Below are 23096 nucleotides of genomic sequence, written 5' to 3' on the forward strand. Positions count from 1 at the left end.
TATATATATTCCCATAGAATGTTCAAATAAGAGAACAGAGTGGACAAACTAGGACAGTACCTGGGCTTGGAAGTGGGGCTGGTGGGGATGGCTGAGCTAAGGCAAATGGATCAAAAAGTAAAAGCAGCAGAGGTGTCAAAACTTGGAAGTGGCTCAGCCGGTGTGGCTCAGTGGTTGAACATCAGCCTATGAACTAGGAGGTCATGGTTTGATTTCCAGGCAGGGCACATGCCTGAGTTTTGGACCTGATCCCCAGTGTGGGGTGTGCAGAAGGCAGCCAATCAATGACTCCCTGTTATCATTGACTAGTGGCCCAGTGCACAAAATTCATGCACATTAAAAGGGGATTAATTAGAGGAAATAATTTAATATTGCTATTTGCCCTTTCTCTGTAATAGAAATGTCAGAGATGAAAGAAAATTGGTAAAACATATATGCAAATCTTCCTCCTGTCATCAAGTCCCCGCCCACCTGTGGCACCTCAAAATTGCACGAGACCCAGACCCAGCTGTCCCCACCCCCTTTAGGTCCCCTGACCTGGTGCTGGGTTGGGGGGTACGGCCTGAGGTCTGCCATCAAGCTCTGCCAGGTGGGGGGCATGGCCTGAGGTCCCCCAGCCTGGCACAGGGCAGAGGTACAGCCTGAGGTTCCTTGGCCCGGCACTGGGACAGGAAGAACAGCCTGAGGTCCCCTGTCAAGCCCCAGTGCCATGCAGCCTCAGGTACCTGCTGATTACTTGTTAAGGCTCATTATTGGAACTCGGCCTCCTTTGTGAGCACAGCCATCTTATGTTACAGACCCCCCACCCCCCCGCCCACCTCCACTGTGGGCATGATGGTCAATTTGTATATTCCCTCTTTATTAGATTAGATGTTTCTGTCTCTTCCTCTCCCTTCCTCTCTGAAATCAACAAAAATATATTTAAAAAAACAAACAAACTTGGAAATGTGCTCCATGGTTGGTCATCTACAATGTCATATGAAGCTACTTCAAATTCTTTCCCAAGTCATTCATTTTAATTTGTGAGTTCTCAGGGAATCTCCAGTTTAGGGATATTACTCCCTTGTATTCCACAAATCTAGAATTTTATGATTCAATTGTATGCTTCTCTCACTACTAATGATAAAATAAGTAAATTGGAAACAAGAGAGGGATTCCCTTAAACTTTATATATCATCATTATTACACATAGCTATTAAAGCACATTAAATGCTATTGGATAATTACCTTGCACACGTGTGTGTGTGTGTGTGTGCGAGTGCGCGTGTGTTTATGGGGGAAAAATAAGTGAGAAGATTGGCCTGTTTGCCCTTCAACTATGTAGCCCTAGAGAGTGAAGCATAAGGAAGGAGATTTAGTATCTTTGAGCTTTTTTAAACGTGGTGATACTAAAGAAAATAAGAATTAGTCTTTTGTTCAATTTTTTTTCTCCCTTCATTTCTTTCATCGTGCTTTCCTTCCTGTGGTGTCAAACTTGTAACTAACCATGTGGTGTGGAAGTCTCACACACCATACATTTCGGGACTATCGTTGGGTTATGTTTTGTTTCGTGTTTTTTTGTTTGTTTGTTTGCTTTGTATGCAGCAAGAATCCCAAGGCTAGTTAATAGCCTACCATGAGGCTTCATGCAGATGTCAACAGAAACAACATGTTGACATAAACTGAAGTTCTCCATCAGGGAAAATATATCTTCTACACAGGCTTCAGCTGGAAAAAAAAAAGATTGTGAAGAGCCTTATAAAATATTGAATGCTAATAGAGTATTTTTTCATTTGGTAAATATTGATTGGGCACATTTTATGTGCAAAGCACTTTCTGGGTGTTGATGATACAAATGTGAACAAAACAGACAGTGTCCCTGCTCTCCTGGTGGGAAGAAGAAGACAGAAAACAAGTAAATGGATTAATCAATATAAAGTCATTTCAGATAGTGGTAGGGCTCTGAAGAAAACAGTGATAAGTGGAGAGGACAGTGGGGTTCAGTAGAAAGAAGCCCAGGGAAAGCTTCTCAGAGGAAGTGACCTTTGAGACTTGAAAGATGAAGGGGTGTATCAGAATATACATGACTCAGGTTGACTTCAAGTTAGATCTATATTAAGGGCATATCCTGGAAGCAATAGATAAGAATCCGCATCATGCCCAAGAAGTATGTGTGAGTTGGATGAGGTTTCTCTTATGCAAAATCCAACCCATTTTGGGTTTCTGTGACTCACTGTTACTTCCTGCATCGCTTCACTGATCGTGTTTTTTTCCGAGGCTGCCCAGCTGAACTGAGCTGAGGGGGAACCTTTCCCTTGCTCCAGTCGTACTGGCTTTCTTCCCAGTGTTGATGTTGACATGAATTTGCGGTTGGAAGATCCAGGAGTCCATTGGGGCTCCTGAGCTGGGCTGTAGGGTGGGAATGGGTGAGGTGGAGGTATTATTATTTATTTTTTTTAAAAAATATATTTTATTGATTTTTTTACAGAGAGGAAGGGAGAGGGATAGAGAGCTAGAAACATCGATGAGAGAGTAACACCGACCAGCTGCCTCCTGCACATCCCCTACCGGGGATATGCCTGCAACCAATGTATATGCCCTTGACCGGAATCGAACCTGGAACCTTTCAGTCCACAGACCGACGCTCTGCCACTGAGCCAAACCAGTTTTGGCTGGAGGAATTATTAACAGAAACCTGAAGGAGGAAAAGAGCCCTCTCTCTCTCCCCCTGTAGTCATCTGAGAGAGATGAGGACCACAGATGCAGGGACACCGGTGCTCAAGGTAGCACGTTTGGGTCCCTTGTAATGAAAATGAAAACTTGTCCTGTCCTCAGGGTTCTGGAGACCATTCTCTGTATAATCTAGCAAAAAGAAAGCGAATTTAACCCACTCTACCTCAAATACTTTTAAAATTTAAATAGTAGGTATTTATTTTTGAAATACAGAAGAGCCAAGAGAATATACAGTAAAAGTCACATGTTTCTACCCTCTGGGGCAACCAATGATATTGGCTTCTTGGGTGTCTTTCAAGAGATATTTTATATATGTCTGCAAGCAAAGGGGGGAAGATAGTCTTTCCCCCTTTCATTAAACATATTAAACATTTACAAGTATTATGCTACATGCATATATAATAAAATACATATGTATGCAAATATATGCATGCATATTTAATATAACATGTTAAACATAACATACAGAGCTTTCTAATTATTTTCTTGGCTAAATAGAATTCAGTTGTTTGTACTATAGTTTACCTGTTCCCTAAGGTTGGACAATTAGGTTGTTTCAGTCTTTTGGGTATAATACATGATGCAGTGAGTATCCATGTACGTGTATCATTTCACGTATATATAAGGAGCTGCTGGGCCTAGGGTTATATGCTTTATAATTTTGGTAGATAATGACAAGTTACCCTCCAGGAAGTCTCACTCCCACCACCAATGAAACCTAACAGTTTAACCCCAGCATCTATGGTTATCAGGATAAGCTTCAGTGTAGGCAGGCCACCTTAGATAGCTTGTTCAGGAAATTGGTTGATAAACCCTGGCATAGTGCAGTTGGGTAAATTTTTTTTAATGTAAAAAAGAAAAGCTTTCCTGCCATAATTCAGAGTTCTAGAGAAAATTCTGATATCTCATCTCTAGTGTATCAAGCAAATAATCAAAGTTGCTCAAACTAGATATTTCTAGCCCCCCTCCCTCTGTATTAACCATGCTCCAATGAGCCCCAAGAACAACTACAGTGCAGCTCTTAACTCACAGTGGATGAAGAGTGTTTTATAATTATTTTTATTGAGGTGTAATTGACATATAACATTATGTTTTGTATGATTTCAACATAATGATATTTGTATATATTATGACTGATCACCACAATAAATTCAGTTAATATCAGTCACCATATGTAGTTTCACATTTTTTATTATTGTGAGAACTTTTAAGGTTTACTCTTTTAGCAATTTGCAAATATACAATACAATATTAGTAACTATAATCACCATGCTGTATCTACTGGAAATTATGTTTTTATTTACTTTTTATTTTAAATCAAATCCTAGACACTGTCATTTCACCCCCCTCATTTCATTATTCATTTCCAAAAAAACTATGATCATTTTCTTAAATAACCATAATGCTGTTATTTCAACTAATAAAATCATTAATAATTATTTAGGATTATCTAATATTGAGTCCATTTAACTGAATTTTCCTATTAGCTAAAAATGTCTTTTAAAAATTGTCTTTGAGAATCCAAGATGGCTGCTCGGGTAGGCAACTAGCCGCAGCCGCACACAACAATTTCAACAAAATACAACTAAAATATAAAATGGACATTACCCAGAACTACAGGAAAGTAGACTGACTGGAAATTCTACAACAAGAAGCAAGGAGAAAACCAGAAGGAAGCGCGGAGGAGCTGTAAAAGCCCAAGGTACGGAGACACGCGGCGCACGCGGAGAGGACAGAGCCGGAGAGGAGGGAGGCCGAGTGCCTGGCTGGCGGTCCCAAGCGGGAAGGAGAGAAAAGCTCCGACTGTGCTGGGCCCCCAACTGCTCTGAACCCCAATTCTAGGCCAGACCCCGAGGAGCCAGGCTCATCCATAGGGAGCTGGGCCGTAAGGCGGGACTCCGGGGAAGCTGCGAAAGGAGGTCCCGGAGGCGCGCACACTGCGTGCAGAGAAGGGCCGGCCAGCTGTGCCGCAGGATTGCCCTGACGGGAAGGAGACAGGGGCTCCAGACTGCTCTGAACGCCACCTCCAATCCCACTACCAACTGAACTGAACCCCAATACCGGACTCATTGGGGGAGAGCATAGACAGTTTGGCAGCAGGCGAAAATCGAGGGCACCTTTCTCTCAGAGGCGCTCACAACAAGTACTGAAGGACCCTGAGTCTCAGGAGTCGCATAGGGCGGGGCTGACGGAAGCCAAGGCTGTAGGCTCCACCCTGAAACCCCGCCCCATCAGGAAAGCTGCCTGCGAAAATGCCTAAACCAAATAGATCACAAACGAAAGAAATGGAGGACAAAAAGTGACTGGATATAGAGTTCAAAACCACACTTATAAGGTTGTTCAAGAATCTCCTAGAAAAGGCCGATAAATAAACAAGACCTATGAGAATATGAAAAAGGATCAACTAGAAATAATAAGGGATCAACAAGAAATAAAGAATACATTGTCTGAAATAAAAAATATTTTACAGAGTCCTAAAAACAGAAGGGAAGATCGCAAGAATCAAGTCAAAGATTTGGAACATAAAGAGCCAGAAGACACTCCTCCGCAGACGCAAGAAGGCCAGAGAATCCAGAAAGTTGAAGATAATGTAAGAAACCTCTGGGACAACTTCAAGCGAACCAACATCAGAATTATGGGGGTCCCAGAAGATGAGAGAGAGCAAGATATCGAAAACATACTGAAAGAAATAGTGACAGAAGACTTTCCCCACCTGGTGAAAGAATTAGACTTACAAGTCCAGGAAGCGCACAGAACTCCAAACAAAAGGAATCCAAAGAGGACCACACCAAGACAAATCATAATTAAGATTCCAAGAGCAAAAGACAAAGAGAGAATATTAAAAGAAGCAAGAGCAAAGAAGGTATCGATAGTTACCTATAAAGGAGCACCTATACGATTGTCAGCTGATTTCTCAACAGAAACCATGCAGGCCAGACAGGAATGGCAAGAAATATTTAAGGTGATGAATAGCAAGAACCTACAGCCAAAGATAATCTATCCAGCAAAGCTATCACTCAGATTCGAAGGTCAGATAAAGAGCTTCACTAATAAAAAAAAAGCTAAAGGAGTTCATCACCACCAAACCAGAATTATATGAATTGCTGAAGGGGGTTCTTTCAGAAGAGAAAGTAAATAAAGATAAAAATTATGAACAACAAATACGTTACTATCAACAAGTGAATCTAAAAACCAAGGAAACTAAAAAAAAAAAAATCTGAGGAACAATATTAACTGTTGAATATAATAGAATCAGAGGCATGGAAGGGGAGTGAACTGTTTATTCTTAGGGAAAAGGGGAGAGGGGGATGTGGGAAGAGACTGAACATAAACTGTGCACCTATGGATGAGGACAATGGGGGGTGGGGTGAGAAGGGGGGGAAAGGAACATTTGTAATAATATGAACAATAAAAATTTATTAAAAAAAAAACAAAAAAAAAACAGCTAGCCCAGCCAGTGTGGCTCAGTGGTTGAGCATCGACCTATGAACCAGGAAGTCATGTTCTGACTCCCAGTCAGGGCACATACCCGGGTTGCCGGCTTGATCCCCAGGAGGCAGCCGATCGATGATTCTCTCTCATCATTTCTGTTTCTCTTTCTCTCTTCCCTCTTCTCTGAAATCAATAAAAATATTTTAAAAAAATAAAATAAAAAAAATAAAATAAAAATTGTCTTTGTACAAATTGGCATCCAAACCAATATAGGTTCTCTAGTCACATTTTAAGAATATATTTTTATTGACTTAAGAGAGGAAGGGAGAGGGAGAGAGAGGGAGAGAGAGAAACATCAGTGAGAGAGAATAATTGGCTGCCTCCTGCACGCCCCACTGGAGATCTAGCGGGCAACCCTTGCATGTGGCTTGACTGGGAATTGAACAGCAACCTCCTGGTTCATAAGTCAATGCTCAACCACTGGGCCCTGCAAGCGGGGCACTCGCTAGTCACATTTGCTGGTTCTGTCTCTCTTCTTCTGGAGTTGCATCACCACATTTTGAGGAATTCACTCCTTTTATTCACCACCACTGACTGAATGAGGAAGCAAGACTGTTGACTACCTCACATTTGTTATCATTTAGCTTGTTCCTCTGTTCTTTCCAATGCTAAATGTAAACTAGCACTAAAGGCTTTACTAGATTCAAGCTCAGCTTTATGGGCAAGAATACTTGTGGTTCTACAGATGATGCCTTCAGTGTGACAAGAGAAATCTGGGCAGCAGTCTTTTGTCTCTTAAGTCTCAATTGAGAATATTTCTATCAATTTTTTTAAAATTATCTTTCTGTTTCTTCTCTATACAACCACTTTCCAGAACTAAATCAACTCTTTGAATCTGAGCTTATGAAGAATATGAATTTGTTGATGTAAAAAATGTCCAAACCTGCTGATAATTTTTATGAGTTTATTTGAGACAAACTGATGACAAGTTCCAGGAAGCAAAATCTCATTGTATTGAGAAAATGCTCTAGAGAGTGGCAGTTTTGCCACTTATTTTATAGATTAGATCAAAGGATGCATGGGGGGGTTACATGAAATCCACTGGTGGTAGATTAAGGGGGTAGGAGAAAGCAAAATGGGGAAATCTCTGGGATTGGATAAAAAAGCAAAACATACCTTTTTTTTTTACATTTAGTTAATAATTAATATTTACAGAACATAGAGATGGTATTTGGGGAAGAAGATAACAATAAAGGGTTCTGTGGTCTCCTACTCTGGTGCTGGTACCTGAGGGGTCTGGAAAAGGAGGTTACTTTGATATTTCAAAGGTATGTTATCTTAGATCCAAAAAGGCGATGGATAGGTTTACTTAAGGTAAAGATTGGCTTTGTCAAAGAAGCTACAGGCCTAGAGTTTGATTCACTGTTTCCCACTTCTGGTTAGGAATGTTTATGCTTAGACCATCTGGTTATTTTTGGTCTTAGGAGTTTGTAAGGCCCACCTGCTGGCCTCCCCTGAACTTCTCAGGGTTAGTATATAGCCCTTTTTTCGTCCATACCTCCTGCTTTCGGTCACAAATCAGTCTGAAGAATGTATTAATAACCAACCTCTTGGTGGATAATGTGGCCCCATGGTGCTAGGAAGGTTCATTCCTAGGAAGTCTTAGTATCGTCATTTGTCTTGCTGAACGGTGGGCCATTGGGAATGGGACAAGACTGTAACCTTTGATGGAAGTGTAGGCTGAATTTTTCTCAAAAGGGAAAGGCAGGTACATGGGAGGCAGTCAGGTTTTATGGGCCTTCATTAAGAAAAACACTATAACTCATAAGCTGTCATGATCCAGGTCTTGTTGTCTGTCTCACTTTCCTGTATTTTGCAGCTAGTATAAGATTGACTTGTAGTTTGAGGGCACACCATACACCGCTTTAGTTTTTACAGTCTGACTGTGAGATGGGTTCCCATTTACTGTGGCCCATTTCCTTTCCATTGGAGGCATTCAAGTGCCCTTCATTAATAATATGATCCCCACTAGTTGTGCAACTGGGAACTGTAACCTTAAGGTTTAATTGGAGCCAAGGCTGTAAGAACACAGTGGTGTAAATTACAATTACCACCTAAAAATTTCCAGAGGACAGTAGGAGTTTCATAAGTAAATTTCCTGTGCCTCGGCAATAGTTATAGAGGGCTTTAAAAAAAAACCCTCACCTGAGGACATTTTTTCCATTGCTTTTCAGAGAAAGTGGGAGTGAAGGAGGATAAGGAAGAAGGAGAAGGAAGAAGGAGAAGGAAGAAGGAGAGGGAGAGGGAAAGGGAGAAGGAGAGAAAGAGGAAGAGGGAGAGGGAAAGGGAGAGGGAGAGGGAGAGGGAGAGGGAGAGGGAGAGGGAGACACATCAACTGGTTGCCTCCTTCTTGCACTGGTACAGGGGCAGGGAGCAAACCTGAAACGCTTCAGTGCAAGGGCCAACACTCTAACCACTGAGAAATACCAATCAGGGCTAGAGGGCCTTTTTTTAAAGAGCCACTTCAGTTTCCATCTGAATTAACATACTTAATTCAGTCCCAGGGGATAAGTACATTCCCATAATTGAGTTCTAGCATTTATACATACAATTCCTTTCTCAATATTATTCTCCCACTAACCTTCTCTAACTTCTCTTGGCCTTCTTAGTTTTCTCTTTCTACTCATTCAGAAATAACCAACATATTAGGACAAACTACTTCTTTTTAATTTCTCTCAAAAACTCACACATCCCTTTTCTTCTGCATAACATTCTTGCTAAACTGTAAAAGAGAAACCATAAAAGAGTATATTGATAATACAAAAATTATCTTATATACCTTTATTAATTACTAGAGGCCCAGTGCACAAAATTTGTGCACGGTGTGTGTGTGTGTGTGTGTGTGTGTGTGTTCCTCAGCCTAGCCTGTACCCTCTCCAATATAGGACCCAGGATAGAGCATAAACGGACAATCAGACATCCCTCTTACAATCCAAGACTACTGGTTCCCAATTGCTTGCTTGCCTACCAGTCTGATTGCCTGTAACCACTTCTGCCTGCCAGCCTGATCACCCCCTAACCACACCCCTGCCAGCCTGATCAATGCCTAACTGCCCTCCCTTGCTGCCCTGTTCACCCACAACTGTCCTCCCTTGCAGGTCTGTTCCCCCCCAGCTGCCCTCCCTAGCTAGACTGGTCACCCCAAACTGCCCTCCTCTGACAGCCCAGTCATCCCTAACTGCTTTCCTCTGCAGGCTTGATTGCTCCCAACTGCCCTCCCCTGCTAGCCTAAACACCCACAACTGCTCTCCCCTGTGGGCCATCTTGTGGTGGCCATCTTGTGTTCACCTGGGGGCGGCCATCTTGGAGTGATGGTTAATTTGCATATTACTCTTTTATTCAATAGGATTAACAGTTTGAGAAAAACCCTAAGAACAATTATAACTATTATTATGATTAATATTATTGGCAGACAAGTAAAGACAATCAAGTGGTTTTTTTAATTCAAGATCAGTTTGTGGGTATAAAGGCCTTATTGATGTCTTGGGATAGCTGTTTTTCTCTGATGTCAGTGACTTCTGATCTCAGAGGAGTCTTTGATCTTCACTGTAGGTGGAGGTGAGCGCCAGAGACAGGGATACATGTCCATTCATGGTTAGGCGCTTTTTAAAACAATGAGAAATGTGAATCCTTGAGTGAACACCTTTGTGTTAGCTGGATCTAAATAAATTAGTAATACCTGAGAAGGTCCCTTTCAATGAGGTTGGAGTCTTTAATTGATGTCTTTGACAAGGGTTGTAAGCTATGGTCTTTGAAGTCTTCATCTCTCAGGACCACATTGTGAAATGAACCAGCTACGAATTTATCAGCTTTGAAAAGCTAGTATTATAATAATAATGCAGAATGTCTCCTTTTAATAATGCAGAATGTCTTCTTTAGTAAGGTTGGTTCATATGTTTCTTCACCCAGATGTGTGGGGATACCAGTGACTAATGAGGAGAAAGGCTGTATTTACCAAAAGGAGTAGATTTCACTCAAATTAAGGAGCACTATAGGGAAAGCTTTTGGCCAAGAGAAATTAAAAGCTTCTGAAATTTTACCTAGTTGAGTTTTAATTGTACCATTTGTACATTCCACCAATCCTGAGAACTGGGGTGATAAGCACAATGAAAATGTTGTAGAATAGGCAAAATGTTACAGATAGATTGCATAATTTGCCCAGTAAAATGAGTCCCTTGGTCACTTTGTAACTTAGAGGGAATTCCCCAACTGGGAATTATTTTTCCAATAATGTTACCTACTGTTAAGCCTGCTGCTTTCCTGTAAGAGAATGGCTTAACCCAGTGAGAAAACATACAAGTCATAATAACACATATTGTGTCCTTGAGATGGTTGCATGGGCATAAAACCCAATTTGCATATCTCAAATGGACCTAAAGGAAGTGGGAAATGTCCTTATGACCTGTGGAGTGATATTCCAGGGTTATATTTTGGACAGATAGAACATCTGTTATAACCTTTATGAGCTACAGTAGGAGAACATTTCCAGCAATATTGTTTACTCTATAAAATCATCTTTTAGGGCCCCAATGTGTTAGCTCATGCACATGTTGAAGTACAGGTACTTAACCCCCTATAGGTAAGATTGGTCTCTAATTGGGTCCAAACCATATCTGTTTGAGTCAAAGGTTCTCCACTTTTTGTTGCCATATCCTTTTTCCTTCTCCTGCAAGCTGGCCATTGGAATTAAAAGCGAGTTTTTTATTGGTTTAAGAGGAAGAAGAAACATTCTCAGGTCTGGTTAATTTGGCTGCTTATTGCTGCTTGTCTTGTTGCAGTGTCAGCTAAATTATTTCCATTTTCTTCCATGGTGGCAGCATTAGAATGTCCTGGAATTTTTATAATTGCCACTTGTTTTGGTTGTTGTATGACATCTAATAATTCTGCAACCTGTTTTCTATTCTTTATGGGCTGCCCTGAGGAAGTTAAGAAACCTCGCTGCTTCCACAACATCTCAAAGTTGTGAGCAATACCAAAGGCATAACTACTGTCAGTGTAAACATTGGCTCTTTGATCTTTGGCCAATTGACAAGCTCAAGTTGGAGCAATTAATTCAGCTTGTTGATTAGGTCTTATTCAGGTCAATAAGAAACTTTAGTTATGCCCACCATGGAAGTTATTGCATATATATCCCTGTTCATCTTTCAGTTAAGATCCAACTGTGAACCAAATTACTATAAGTCAGCATTACCAATAGGAGTTTCCTGCAAACCATTCTTAGAAACAAAAGGTAGTCAGTAAGCAAAACACAATAGTGGATGTCTTCATCCTTCAAAAATGGTAGTAAAGTTGCTGGGTTAAAACTGTTATGTCAAGTTAAAATAATATTAGGTGCAGAAAGCAAGAGTATTTCATAAGACGCTAGTTGGCTGACAGAAGTGTAAATGTGATGAAAGTTCAGTGGAAATTCAACAGAATGCGGAACATAAATAGGTAAAGGAGAGCCCACAACTGTCTCTTCTGTTTGTTTGCATAACATCTATGCAGAGATGGCTGTCATGGAAAGAGGGAGCCTTTTGGCTACTGAGTCTAACTGCTGACTATGATGACCTCTAAGTTTTTGAGTTAAAACTCCTAAAGCATTTTCTTTATTTTCTTGTATAAAAAGGAACAAAATTTAAAATTAGGGTGTCCCAGATGGGAGTTTTAGATAATACTCCCTCTAGAGCTTCTTCATCTTGTTTCCCTGTGGGGTTCTATTGAAATGGATCAGGTCCATCTGATTTTAATATGACATATGGAGGCTGAGCCATTGATGAAAAATTTGGAACCCAATTGGGTCAGTATTCAGTCAGACCTAGGAACCCATTAAGCTGTTTCTGGTTTATTTGTTTTTAGAAGAGGAAAGGATGTTATTCCTCTTATTCTTTCTGGGTTAATTAGCAGCCCATCTTTAGATGTTAAATGACCAAGGTATTTTATTTGGGGTAAAACTGAGTTGAAGCTTGTCTTTTTGAGGTCCTATGTTCCTTTATGGCTAGCTATTGTAGTAAGTAAATTGTGTCCTCTTGTCTAATATGTCCAAGAGCATAAAGGTAAATCATCCACATGTTGGATTAGAATAGAATCTCTGGGAAATTCAACATCATTCAAATTAGCTTTCAGTATCTGAGAGAAATAGGTGGGACTCTCTGGGGCATTACTGTCCAAATAAACTCATGATCTTCCCAGGTAAAAGCAACTTTTACGTTTTACTTACTGACCACTGACTTTTTTCCTAGGAATGGTTTACAGGAAACTCCTATTGATAATGCTGACTTAATTTGATTTACAGATGGATCTTATCTGAAAGATGAACAAGAATATCACTAAACTGCTTTTTTCTTTTCTTACTTTTCTTTTCCTTTCTTTTCCTTTCATTTCCTTTTCTTTAGAGGAATATTGAAAAAGGCACTACATAAATCTATCCCTGAAAAATATTGTCAGTCCTTAGGAGTAGCTGAAAATAGATGATTAAGACATGATCCCTACCCAAAAGGAGTTTGCAATCTAGTACAAGATTATTATCTATTGAGTGTTTATCATGTGCTAAGCATCTTCCACAAGTTTAATTTGATACTTTCAACTGCTGTGTTTAAGGAAGGAGTTATTAGCCTCGTTTTCTACATGAGGAAATTGAGACCCAAGAAGGTTAAGTTACCAGTTCAAAGCATCACAGCCACTTAAAGGGTAGAGTGGGGGTGGACACCTGAGCCCAAGCTACCATTATATTTTTCCAGGATTATGGCGAGAGTCTCCTGGTGAGTCTTCTACCCATGCTGCAAACCCTGCCCTCTCCCCACCCCACTCCTCTGCTCCAAGCCCTGCAGTGGCTCACTCTTTCTCACCCAGAGTCAGAGGCAACATCTTTACAAAGGTTGTGTGGATTTGGGACCACAGGATGTCTTTATTTATAGCTATGAAATCCTACACAAATCTCCTTTCTTTTCCATTGGATTTCTTTACTGGAAGATAGGAGAATTATAGGGGCGCACACATAGCATTAAAAGCACCCCTCCCTTTTTTTTTTTTTTTTTTTTTTTTTTTTTTTTTTTTTAAGTAGTCTTGTGTAATAAGCTTGATTCCACTAGGTCTTAAAGGATGTTGATGAATATTAGGTGGAGGCAAAATATTGTCAATGGTTATTTCAATAGGAGTGGGTGACTTAGTCTTGCCAATACTGGACTGGAAAAGGCCCAACGTTGCATTGGAACATCCTGTAACAAACTTTCAGTCAGCCTTAAGACCAGTTTCTTCTTGTGGAGTTTTAAAATCATTGTTTTCCCAGTTGGTTTAATGTCTGATTTATTTTGTTCTAAATACAACTCACCCTCTGGAAAAAGGATATATGGGTATCTTTGATTTAAAGAAAGTCTCAGCCCTAGCCAGTTTGGCTCAGTGGATAGAGCATCAGCCTGTGGACCAAAGGGTCCTGGATTCCATTCCGGTCAAGGGCATGTTGCAAGCTCCTTGGTTGCAGGCTCTTCCCCAGCCTGGGCCCTGGTCGGGGCTCGTGCAGCAGGCAACCAATTGATGTGTTTCTCTCACATTGATGTTTCTCTCTGTCTTTCCCTCTCTCTTCTAATCTCCCTAAAAATCAATGGAAAAGTATCCTCAGGTGATCAATAACAAAAAAGAAAAAAAAGAAAGTCTCACTGTGCCAGATGAATTTGGCCAGATTTGACTAGTAAAAATATCTGTTGTCCCGAAACATTCCCTCACTGGACGGGAATAGGTTCAAACATTCTCTAGCTGGAAGGGAACAGATTCTGACTAAAAAAACATTGGTGGTTGCCCTAGCTGGTTTGGCTCAGTGAGATGGGACTTTAGTGAATAGAGTGTCAGCCTGTGGCCTGAAGGGTCCCAGATTTAATTCTGATCAAGGGCACATGCCTGGGTTACAGGCTCGATCTCCAGTAGGGGCATACAGGAGTCAGCCAATTAATGATTCTTTCTCATCATTGATGTTTCTGCCCCTCTCCCCTCATCTTTCCTCTCTGAAATAAAGTAAAATATATTTAAAACAAATATTGGTGATTAGATGTTTCTACCATTTTTACAGAGCCTAGAGGAAGAACAGACAAAGTAGCCCCAGCACCTAGATCTACAGGGGCCTTAGTTGGATCCCCTTTTATGGTCCTTTCAATTTCTTCTAAAGTATTGTAAGGAGAAGGGGAAATTACTGTTTCTTTTCTTTTTCTAAAGTTCCATCTCAGTTTTCTACAATCCTCCTTAAGGTAGCCTGGCTTTCTACATAAAATAAAAGCAGACTCCTCCAAGGGAGTTTCCGAACAAAACTTAATGTGGTAATTCTGTTGCTTTGCTCTCAGAAACCAGTAAGAGTATTAATTGGAATAGGTCAGAATAACCAAGATCACACGTGTCCTGACAGTTAAATCACATTCCTTTGCAAACCCAGCATGGTCCTGGGGAGGTTCAGGAAATGTTTAATTAGATTCCCTAGTCCTGTTCTAATACAAGGAGAAGTGATTTGGGCTAGTTTTCCATCCCTGAGACTGGCTTTTTGCTAAAAGGAACTGTTATAATTTTTAGCTTGTTTTATTTTGCTTTTCTAGTCTATCCTGTTCTGGTTTTCTATTTTTTAATTTTTAATTTTTTTAAAATATATTTTATTGATTTTTTTATGGAGAGGAAGAGAGAGGGATAGAGAGTTAGAAACATCGATGAGAGAGAATCATCGATCAGCTGTCTCTTGCACACCTCCTACTGGGGATATGCCCACAACCAAGGTACATGCCCAGACTGGAATCGAACCTGGGACCTTTCATTCCGCAGACCGACGCTCTATCCACTGAGCCAAACTGGTTTCGGCTGGTTTTCTATTCTGAGTGTCCCCTCGGTCAGTAGGCAGCTGTGGTGAGGACACATAGAAGAGAGTGAAGAGGGAGGAGGAAAGGAGTGTAAGTCAAACAGCAAAGAAACCAGCAGGGTGGGCAGTTGGCGAAGAGGAAGAGTGGGTGCTGGCATTGAGTAGCTTGGGAAGCTTCTTTAGTTCAGGAAGAGCCTCTAAAATTGCCTTATTAACTTCCTGGAAAGAATGTCTCTCTGTGCTCTGCTTCAGAGCCTTCTATGTGCCAATTGAGGGAAGCCTCTCATTCATTAAATTTGATTTCGGAGCCGGCTTTTTTTCTATTGTACACGTAAAAATCAATTCAGGTGTCAAAAGAGCTCCATTTTGGTCATCTTAAGTTCATGTCAATTCCAGTTGAATCCTCCCATTTCTGTAAGTACTTGCAAGTAAAGGCTCCCTATGAATTGCACATCTGCAGGCATATTAACGGGGGCTGAGGGTGGGGGCTTGTCAGCCCTGGAGGCACGATTTCCAAAACCCATGTTAATTTAGTTTTATTTTGAGATCTGTGGAGTCTGAACACATTTCCAGGGATATTGTGTGGTGGGTGAAGTGTGCCACTTATGGCTGAGCTCCAAGGGGCTGTCACCTCCCAAGTTGCTCCAGCCCACTGATATGTCTTGGTTCCTCTCCCGGCTGTCTAATAGAACTGTGAGAGCTAGGTAGCCAGCCCTTCTGTGTGAGTCCTGGGACAAATCAGTTATTTCATTACAGTTGTATTGGAATTCCCTATGGGGCCCTGTTCGTTTTGAGGGCTCTGACACTACACTGATTCTTAGTCACTAAGAATACTCAAATTTCAAGCTGGAGGGAACAAATGCCCCTTATCTTTGGAGCTACACGAGTTCAGACAAAATATATGTACAATTCATTTACCCAGCAAAAAATTTTGTTCAGACTTGCAATAAATGGTTCCAATTAAGCAGCTCAAATATAAAACCATCCACTCATTTATTTCTCCTATCCCTGAGTTATCTCAACCCTTAACCTTCAGTGCCATCTCAGGGATTTTTATATTTTTAAAGGACAACTAAAATAAAATTAAGAGCCTCCTACCTTAAAACAGAGAGGTCTGGATTTTCAAGAAAACTCACCCAAATTCACCTGGTGCAGAGTAGTGAGCCTTGTTGGTACCTAGCACCAGGCCTGCGCCTGCCAAGTGGTCCTGGATGGGCTTCTTTGGATAAGAAATGTCCAAACCTGTAGAGAATTTTTATGAGTTTATTTGAGTCAAAATGATAACAATTGCCAGGAGGCAAAAATCTCAAGGAATTGAGAAAATGCTCCAGAGAATGGCAGTGTTGCAGTTTATTTTATACATTACAATGCAAGGAGATGTAAGGAAGGTTACATGAAATCCACACGTGGTGGATTAAGGGTGTAGGAGAAAGCAAGGCGGGGAGGGGACCTCTGGGGTTGGATAAAAAGGCAAAATAGAGTAACACATACTTCTTTTACATTGGTGGGTACGGCATATAGGGATAGTATTTGGGGAACAAGATAATGGGGGGTTCTGTGGTCTGTTCTGGTGCTGGCAGTTGGGCCCCGCGGGGTCTGGAAAAGAAGATTACTCTGATATTTCAAGTATGTTATTTTACATCTAAAAAGACAGTGGACAGGCTCAGTTGAGGTAAAGATTAGCCTTTGCCAATGGAGTTACAGGCCTAGAAGATGACTACCCGCCATGACTCACTCTGACTTAGAAACGTTTCTGTTTGACCCTCCTCTGTGGTTACATTCAGTCTCTGAGTTTGCAGGCCCACCATGCAGGCCTCTCCTGAGCTTGGCAGGGTCAGTCTGTGGTCCCTCTTTCATCCACAAATTAGAGGTGGGAAGACAAGAGCCTGGCAAATCCTTGCTTGGTCAGTGCTTGCCGGATGTCTCCCTCCACTCAGTTTTCTGCAGGCCAGAGCTGTCCATAGGACTTTGCATGACGATGGAAATGTTCTCTGTCTGTACTCTCAGTGGAGTAGCCACCGGCACCCTGTGGCTAGTGAGCGCTTGAAAGGTGGCCAGTGAGACTGAGGACTGAATCTTTAATTAAAACTTAAGTAGCCAGATGTGGCTACTGTATTGAATGGTGCAGCCGTCGAATTATTTTAAAATGACCTGAGGCACAAATCTGTCCCACCTCCCTGGGACCTGACTGCTTCTGTTCCCTTTTTTCCAGAGCTGCTACTGAATTTAGTGAGTAGTTCACAGGCTCCTAGTGAGCCACTTGCACTGGGCATGACCCAGAGCAGATGATGGAAGGAGGTCACCATCGCAGGACAAAGCCAGACTCAGACCCAGGTTCTGGGAGCGAGGATGGGGTGTAGGAAGATGCTCCATGTGTCAAATTGATATATAGCTTTTGATGAAATATCAGTACATAATTGCTATTGGAATATGTGGGTTCGGGCATGTTATTGATCAGTAGATGCACAGATGTTGATTTTTGTCTCAAAAGAATGTAGGTGCCAATTTTTTCTTTTCACATCATGTGCTATCCACAGTGCTAGAGATATGAATGTAGATATTCTATCTGGATATGTTCACATTGACAAAATGTTGAACACCTTCACTTTTAAAGATATTGTATTGCGCAAGAGATAGGTACAAAGATGATTAAGACATGATTCCTACCCAAAAGGAGCTTGCAATCTAGTAAAAGATTATCATCTATTGAGTGTTTATCATGTGCTAAGCATCTTCCACAAGTTTAATTTGATCCTTAGAATAGCTATGTTTAAGAAAGGAGTTATTAGCCTCGTTTTAGACATGAGGTGATTGAGACCAAGGAGGTTAAGTTACCAGTTCAAAGCAGCACAGTCACTTAAAGGGTAGAGTGGGGGTGGACACCTGAGCCCAAGCTACCATTATATTTCTCCAGGATTATGGTGAGAGTCTCCTGGTGAGACTTCTACCCATGCTACAAACCCTGCCCTCTCCCCACCCCACTCCTCTGCTCCAAGCCCTGCAATGGCTCCCTCTTTCTCACCCAGAGTCTGAGGCAACAGCTTTCTTTACACAGGCCTGCCAGAACCTGTATTATCCCCTCTGTTGCCTCACTGCCCACTCTCTTCTACTCATTTACTCTGCTCACATCACACTGGCCTCCTCTCAGCAGGGGGCCTGTGTACCAGTGGGTCCCTCTTAGACATTACACTTTGTCCAGATGTCTAAGTGATGCCATCATCCATTGATAGTCTCTAAAGGAGTGTTACCTTCTCAGTGAGACCTACTCTGAACATGCACTCTCCAGCTTATTACCCTTCCTCATTTTGACTTTTAGGACCTGATATATATATATATGTTACTTACTTTTTGTTAACTGTTGCCATTTCCTTGCACGCATGTAAGTTATTTGAGGGCAGGATTCCCTCCCCATTCTTCCCACTCCTCCCTACCCCTCCCCACCCCCCACTGCATGGTCCAAACACCTACAAGTTGCCTAATACATAGTGATTGTTCAGTAGATGTTTACTGATTAAAGATGATTGAAGCTGATGTTTGTCCTATTTCAAAGTCAGACTCGCTTACATTTTACATATACTGTACTAGTAAATACATACTCTTTGTTTAGCTCTGGTAAGTTGTCCCGATTGCTTTAAAATGCATGACTATGTAGAATTAAATGGGAGAACCAGAATAACCCACACAAAATATATGTTGAGCTGACTTTCTTTTGTGTTAAGATAGGTCTTGGCCTGGTACTAAAGAAGCTGTTACTGTAGCTTCACAGAAGGCCAATCAGCCATGGTCAGGAATTGTGGATGAGCTCCCACATGTGAGCATATTGCCCAGCATTGAATAGTTACTGTGTGTGTGTGTGCGCATGCGCGTGTGCATGCACTTGCACGCGCGTGCATTCTTGCATGTGCACGTGTGGCTTTGTCCCATACAGAAGCAGAAATACTGTGCTTATTATTATCAGCCCTGTTGAAGGCAGACATGGTGAAGGAAATGAGTACCTTAGCTGGTATATGTAGTATGGAAGGATGTGGTTTTAGAATTAAGATACAAGTTTTGCCACCCTGCTATTCAAAATATTTAATAGAAATTATATTTATCTTTTTGGAATAAAAAACAACCCACAGGTTATTCTTGGTGAGAATTTGACCTCAAATTGTCCGGAGGTTATCTATGAAATTAAAGAAGAAACACCTGTTTTTTACAAACTCGTTCCACATCCTGAGAAGAATATCTACATCTACCTAACAGCTGGAAAAGAGGTAGGTAAAAAAACTAGTTACTGCTTCTGACTTATGAATACAGAGTGTTTAATTGATGTCATTATCTAGTAGTGAAGCTTTTACTTTGAACTGTTGAGTTTAACCATCGCTGCAGGCAATGGTTCACAAGCACAGAATTAAAAAACATTACTGTCAGTAACTAAGCAAGAAATATTACCTGTTTAGACAATGTTATTATTGGCTGTATTTTTAATGCCAGGTTTTGCAGAGGAGGATGTGCTTGCAAATGGCGCACCATCAGCAAGGTGGCTGAATTTACACATTTATTGTGTGGCTCTGAACGATTAGATGCATTTATGAATATACCCAATAGGATTAACTTTGGAATTTGGGGTTAATATCAGTTCACAGTCTCATACACATTCATTAACCAGGAAATATGTGGCACTTGCCCTCCCTCTATTAATGTGGTTGGCTGTTTTTTTAGGTTTTCTTCTTGCTTCTGCTTACTGAATTACAAAGGATACCTTTCTACATTTTTTTCATTTTTACAAAGAGCTTCACCAGGGAAGGGGGAGATAAACTAATTTTTACTGAGTCCCTCCTGACTGTGTACCAATTATCATTCTACATATGGTCTCTAGATGAGACACATAGAGTTGTGTACACACACTTATAATAAATAATGCTAATGAAAACTATTAATAATTTAATGGTATAAAAATACCTTTGTTTTGTATATATGAAGAAGCTAAGACTTGGAAAGGTTAAATGACCTGCTCAAGGATACATATATCGGTTAGGTCTGTCAGAACTAGGATTTAAATTATGCTCTGATCTTTTAAAGCCCGTGATAAATGAGATCAAATCACAAATTTGTGAAAACTGAAAGGCCATTTTGGCACAGTGGTTTTGACCCATGATTATTTGCACATACAAAGGACAAAGAATATAATTGAGACTTACATAATTATATCAGGGATATAATTATGATGCTTGTGGCCTACCCCAGTTTTTCATTTTCTCCTCTCAAGCACTCCAAGGACTGTAGCAATGGCATTAATTGATATGTGTTGTTAGCGCCACAGAGTAGCTTTGCGAGCACTTGTAGTTTCTGGAATTCCTAAAAGAGGCCTCATTGCTCTTTGCATGTTGAAAAGTCAGTTATGGCTAACTGACCACATCTCGATGGCCACTGGACCTCATATACCTTTGTAAGCCAGTTCTTCACCATATGGGATCTTGACCAGCGTGCTTCCCCATTCCAAAATTTTTTTTACTATTTCTCTTCCCCAGGGTTCCCATATTTGAAAGATTTTTGTCTCCTCAACAAAGTGCGTATATTAAGTAACGACTCCCACTCTCAGGCCATATTTATCAAGGGCATCTAAAGCTAACAGTCAGGGGACAGACTGTACTGCCACAAAGTTGATAAAATTCCAGCCTAAAGCACTAACACTTAAAGTCTGGCTTAGTCTGCATGTGTTTTTCCATTCAGCTTTTAAAAACATTGCAAATAGCTCAGAAGTCTTCATTACCACCTTCCCTGGAACTCAGGACCATAGGCTGGGGACCATTGCAAGAGCCTCCAGTAGCTGACAGGTGTTCACTTTCTGAGGGTGAACTGCTCTGGTTTCTGGTCATCCCACAGACGTCCTAAGGAGACTTTTCCACTGGGCATCGGAGCTGGTTATTCTTACACTCTTCACTTGGGTTTCCTGCCAGAGATCTTATCCCCAAGGCTCTGGTTGGGCCAAGATAACCCCAACAGAGTCAGACCGAAGGAAACTCCTTTATTACATTCTTGGGCAAATACTGGTAGTAATGGCCAAACTAACATGCCCTCATACGTCCATAGAATGGTATAATATGTAGCCATTAAAAATAACCACATGGAGATCCATTCATTGCTGTGGAATAGTCACTATTGTGTGTTCAGTTGAAGAAGCAGGTCTAATGTAGTATTTATAGTGTCCTCTTTTTTATATGGAGTTATATGTTTGTTTAAGTACATTGTATGGTAATTCTTATAGAATATTCTAGAGATTCATATTCCACTAAATGCTTTGAGTAAAAATTGTCCTAGCAGCTGCTGTTACTGACTATCCCCCTGCTGGACTATCATGATTTCAGCATATTCAAAAGCTCTGAGCCTTGTGCTGAGGAAACCTATTTTGCTTTTTCAGTGTAAGATTTCACGTGTTTGTTGGACCGTGGACACTTTTCTCACATAATAGCAATAGCCAACATTTATTGAGCACTTAGTATGTGCCAGACAGTGTTTGTAATAGCCCCAGGAAGTCTGCAGCACCAGCACCATTTCACGGATGAGAAAACAAAGTTAGAGAGCTTATGTGACATTTATGAACACCCCCTCCAGCCCCCCAGAATTACAAAGATATTTGTGAGCTACAAGGAAATACCCACACACTGGTTACCGCTGGCTCGGGCTGGTGGTCCGTCAGTATGTCTGTCAGCAGCACCAAGAACTGTGAAGTGGACGGGCGTGGTTATCCTCCACGAAGTCAACTTAGAGTCAAAAGATATTCCTCAGGATCGCCCATTTTCCTCACAGACCCCTCCAAAACTCTCTGTATCTCTAAACTTTAAAAGAAGTTACTTATACTTCCTAACAAATATAGTTTTCTGTCCTCATGAGTCCCACAGGTTTCTTCACTGCCTTCTGTGCGGCCCTCAGGCCCCTGCCTCCCACCGCTTGCTTCCAGGCTCTGCCTGCCTCCACAGCCTGGGTCTGCCCAGCACTGCGCCCTGTCTCCCTGTCTGTGGCTTTTTCTGGCAACTTCAAGAAGCAGCCCTAGGGGCAGGGAATGATTGAAAACTCCCATATTTTGTTTTGTTTTTACTTTCAACTCCAGGGTGGGGAGGGTGTGAGGTGATGAAGGGGTGGCGGCTTCTCACTTCTTTGTCCAGGAACAACAACCAGGTGCTACTCCGGGTCAGCGCCTTTGCTATTTCCAGATGCTCATTTCCAAGTACCTTTGACTCTGTATGAAGCCAGCTGACCTGATTCAGCAGACCAGAAACCTTCCTGCGTTTCAGACTCACCTGAGGGGCTTAAGGGTGCAGACTCCTCAGCTGGCCCTAGTCCTCCTCAGCGGGAGTCCCCGCAGGCACTTTCACAAGCTCCCAAGGTGATTCTGATAACCTGTTCCCACCCTGGGACTTGAGACCCCTGCCCACTGTCACCTTGGAGGCATTCAGAGTGTGAGCCCATAAACATCCGTGGCCCTTCATCAGGTAAGGCGTGCGGTTTTTCTGGCGTTGTTTGTCTTCTGTCTGAACTGCTGTCATCTTTCTTTTTAGGTGAGGAGAGTTCGAGTTGCGAACTGCCATAAGCATAAGTCCTGTTCGGAGTGCCTAGCAGCGGCAGACCCTCACTGCGGCTGGTGCCATTCGCTACAGAGGTACCTCTGAACGCCTTCCCACCAGCTCACATCTTAGAAAAGTGTCACGCACAGAACACTTGTTGCCCCACTTTAACAATTCATCCCAGCGACCTGGGGACACTGACCTCTGTGCGACTAAAATATCAGTGTGTGATCCGAATTCATTCCCAGAGATGCTCCCAGCCAAGTCAGTGCTTCTCAGTCGTTTGACCCCGACCACTCAGGGTCGCCCACGCTGGGGGTGGGAGGGGCAGGCATGTGACATAAGGGAAGATGGGCTCGAGCTGTCAGTCTGCTTTCTCTTTCTGCAGAGTTCTCCTAGACTCCCGAGACAGGCGGGAGGTTCTCCCTCCGGGAAGGTAGAAGAATAGGGCTGTTTGAAATTTTTCAAATGAATCCTCATAATGTCATGTATTCGGTTGGTGCAGTGGAAGCTTCATTACTGATGCCGTTGTCTCT

General features: G+C 41.7%; 1 protein-coding gene across 4 annotated transcripts in view; it reads left to right on the forward strand.

The window, feature by feature from the left end:
- The window catches only part of PLXNC1 (plexin C1), a 163328-nt gene that overhangs the window by 27517 nt on the left and 112715 nt on the right, over positions 1–23096 (forward strand). For 3 of the 4 annotated variants that reach the window (XM_036455663.2, XM_036455662.2, XM_045588340.1), the window contains exons 3-4: positions 19135–19269; positions 22555–22655. In XM_036455663.2, the coding sequence (XP_036311556.1) occupies positions 19135–19269; positions 22555–22655 (236 nt within the window). The remainder of the gene's footprint in view (positions 1–19134; positions 19270–22554; positions 22656–23096) is intronic. The other variant, XM_045588341.1, reaches the window with a different exon arrangement.

Source organism: Pipistrellus kuhlii, unplaced genomic scaffold (genome assembly GCF_014108245.1).
Source record: "Pipistrellus kuhlii isolate mPipKuh1 unplaced genomic scaffold, mPipKuh1.p scaffold_m20_p_3, whole genome shotgun sequence".
NCBI lineage: Eukaryota > Metazoa > Chordata > Mammalia > Chiroptera > Vespertilionidae > Pipistrellus > Pipistrellus kuhlii.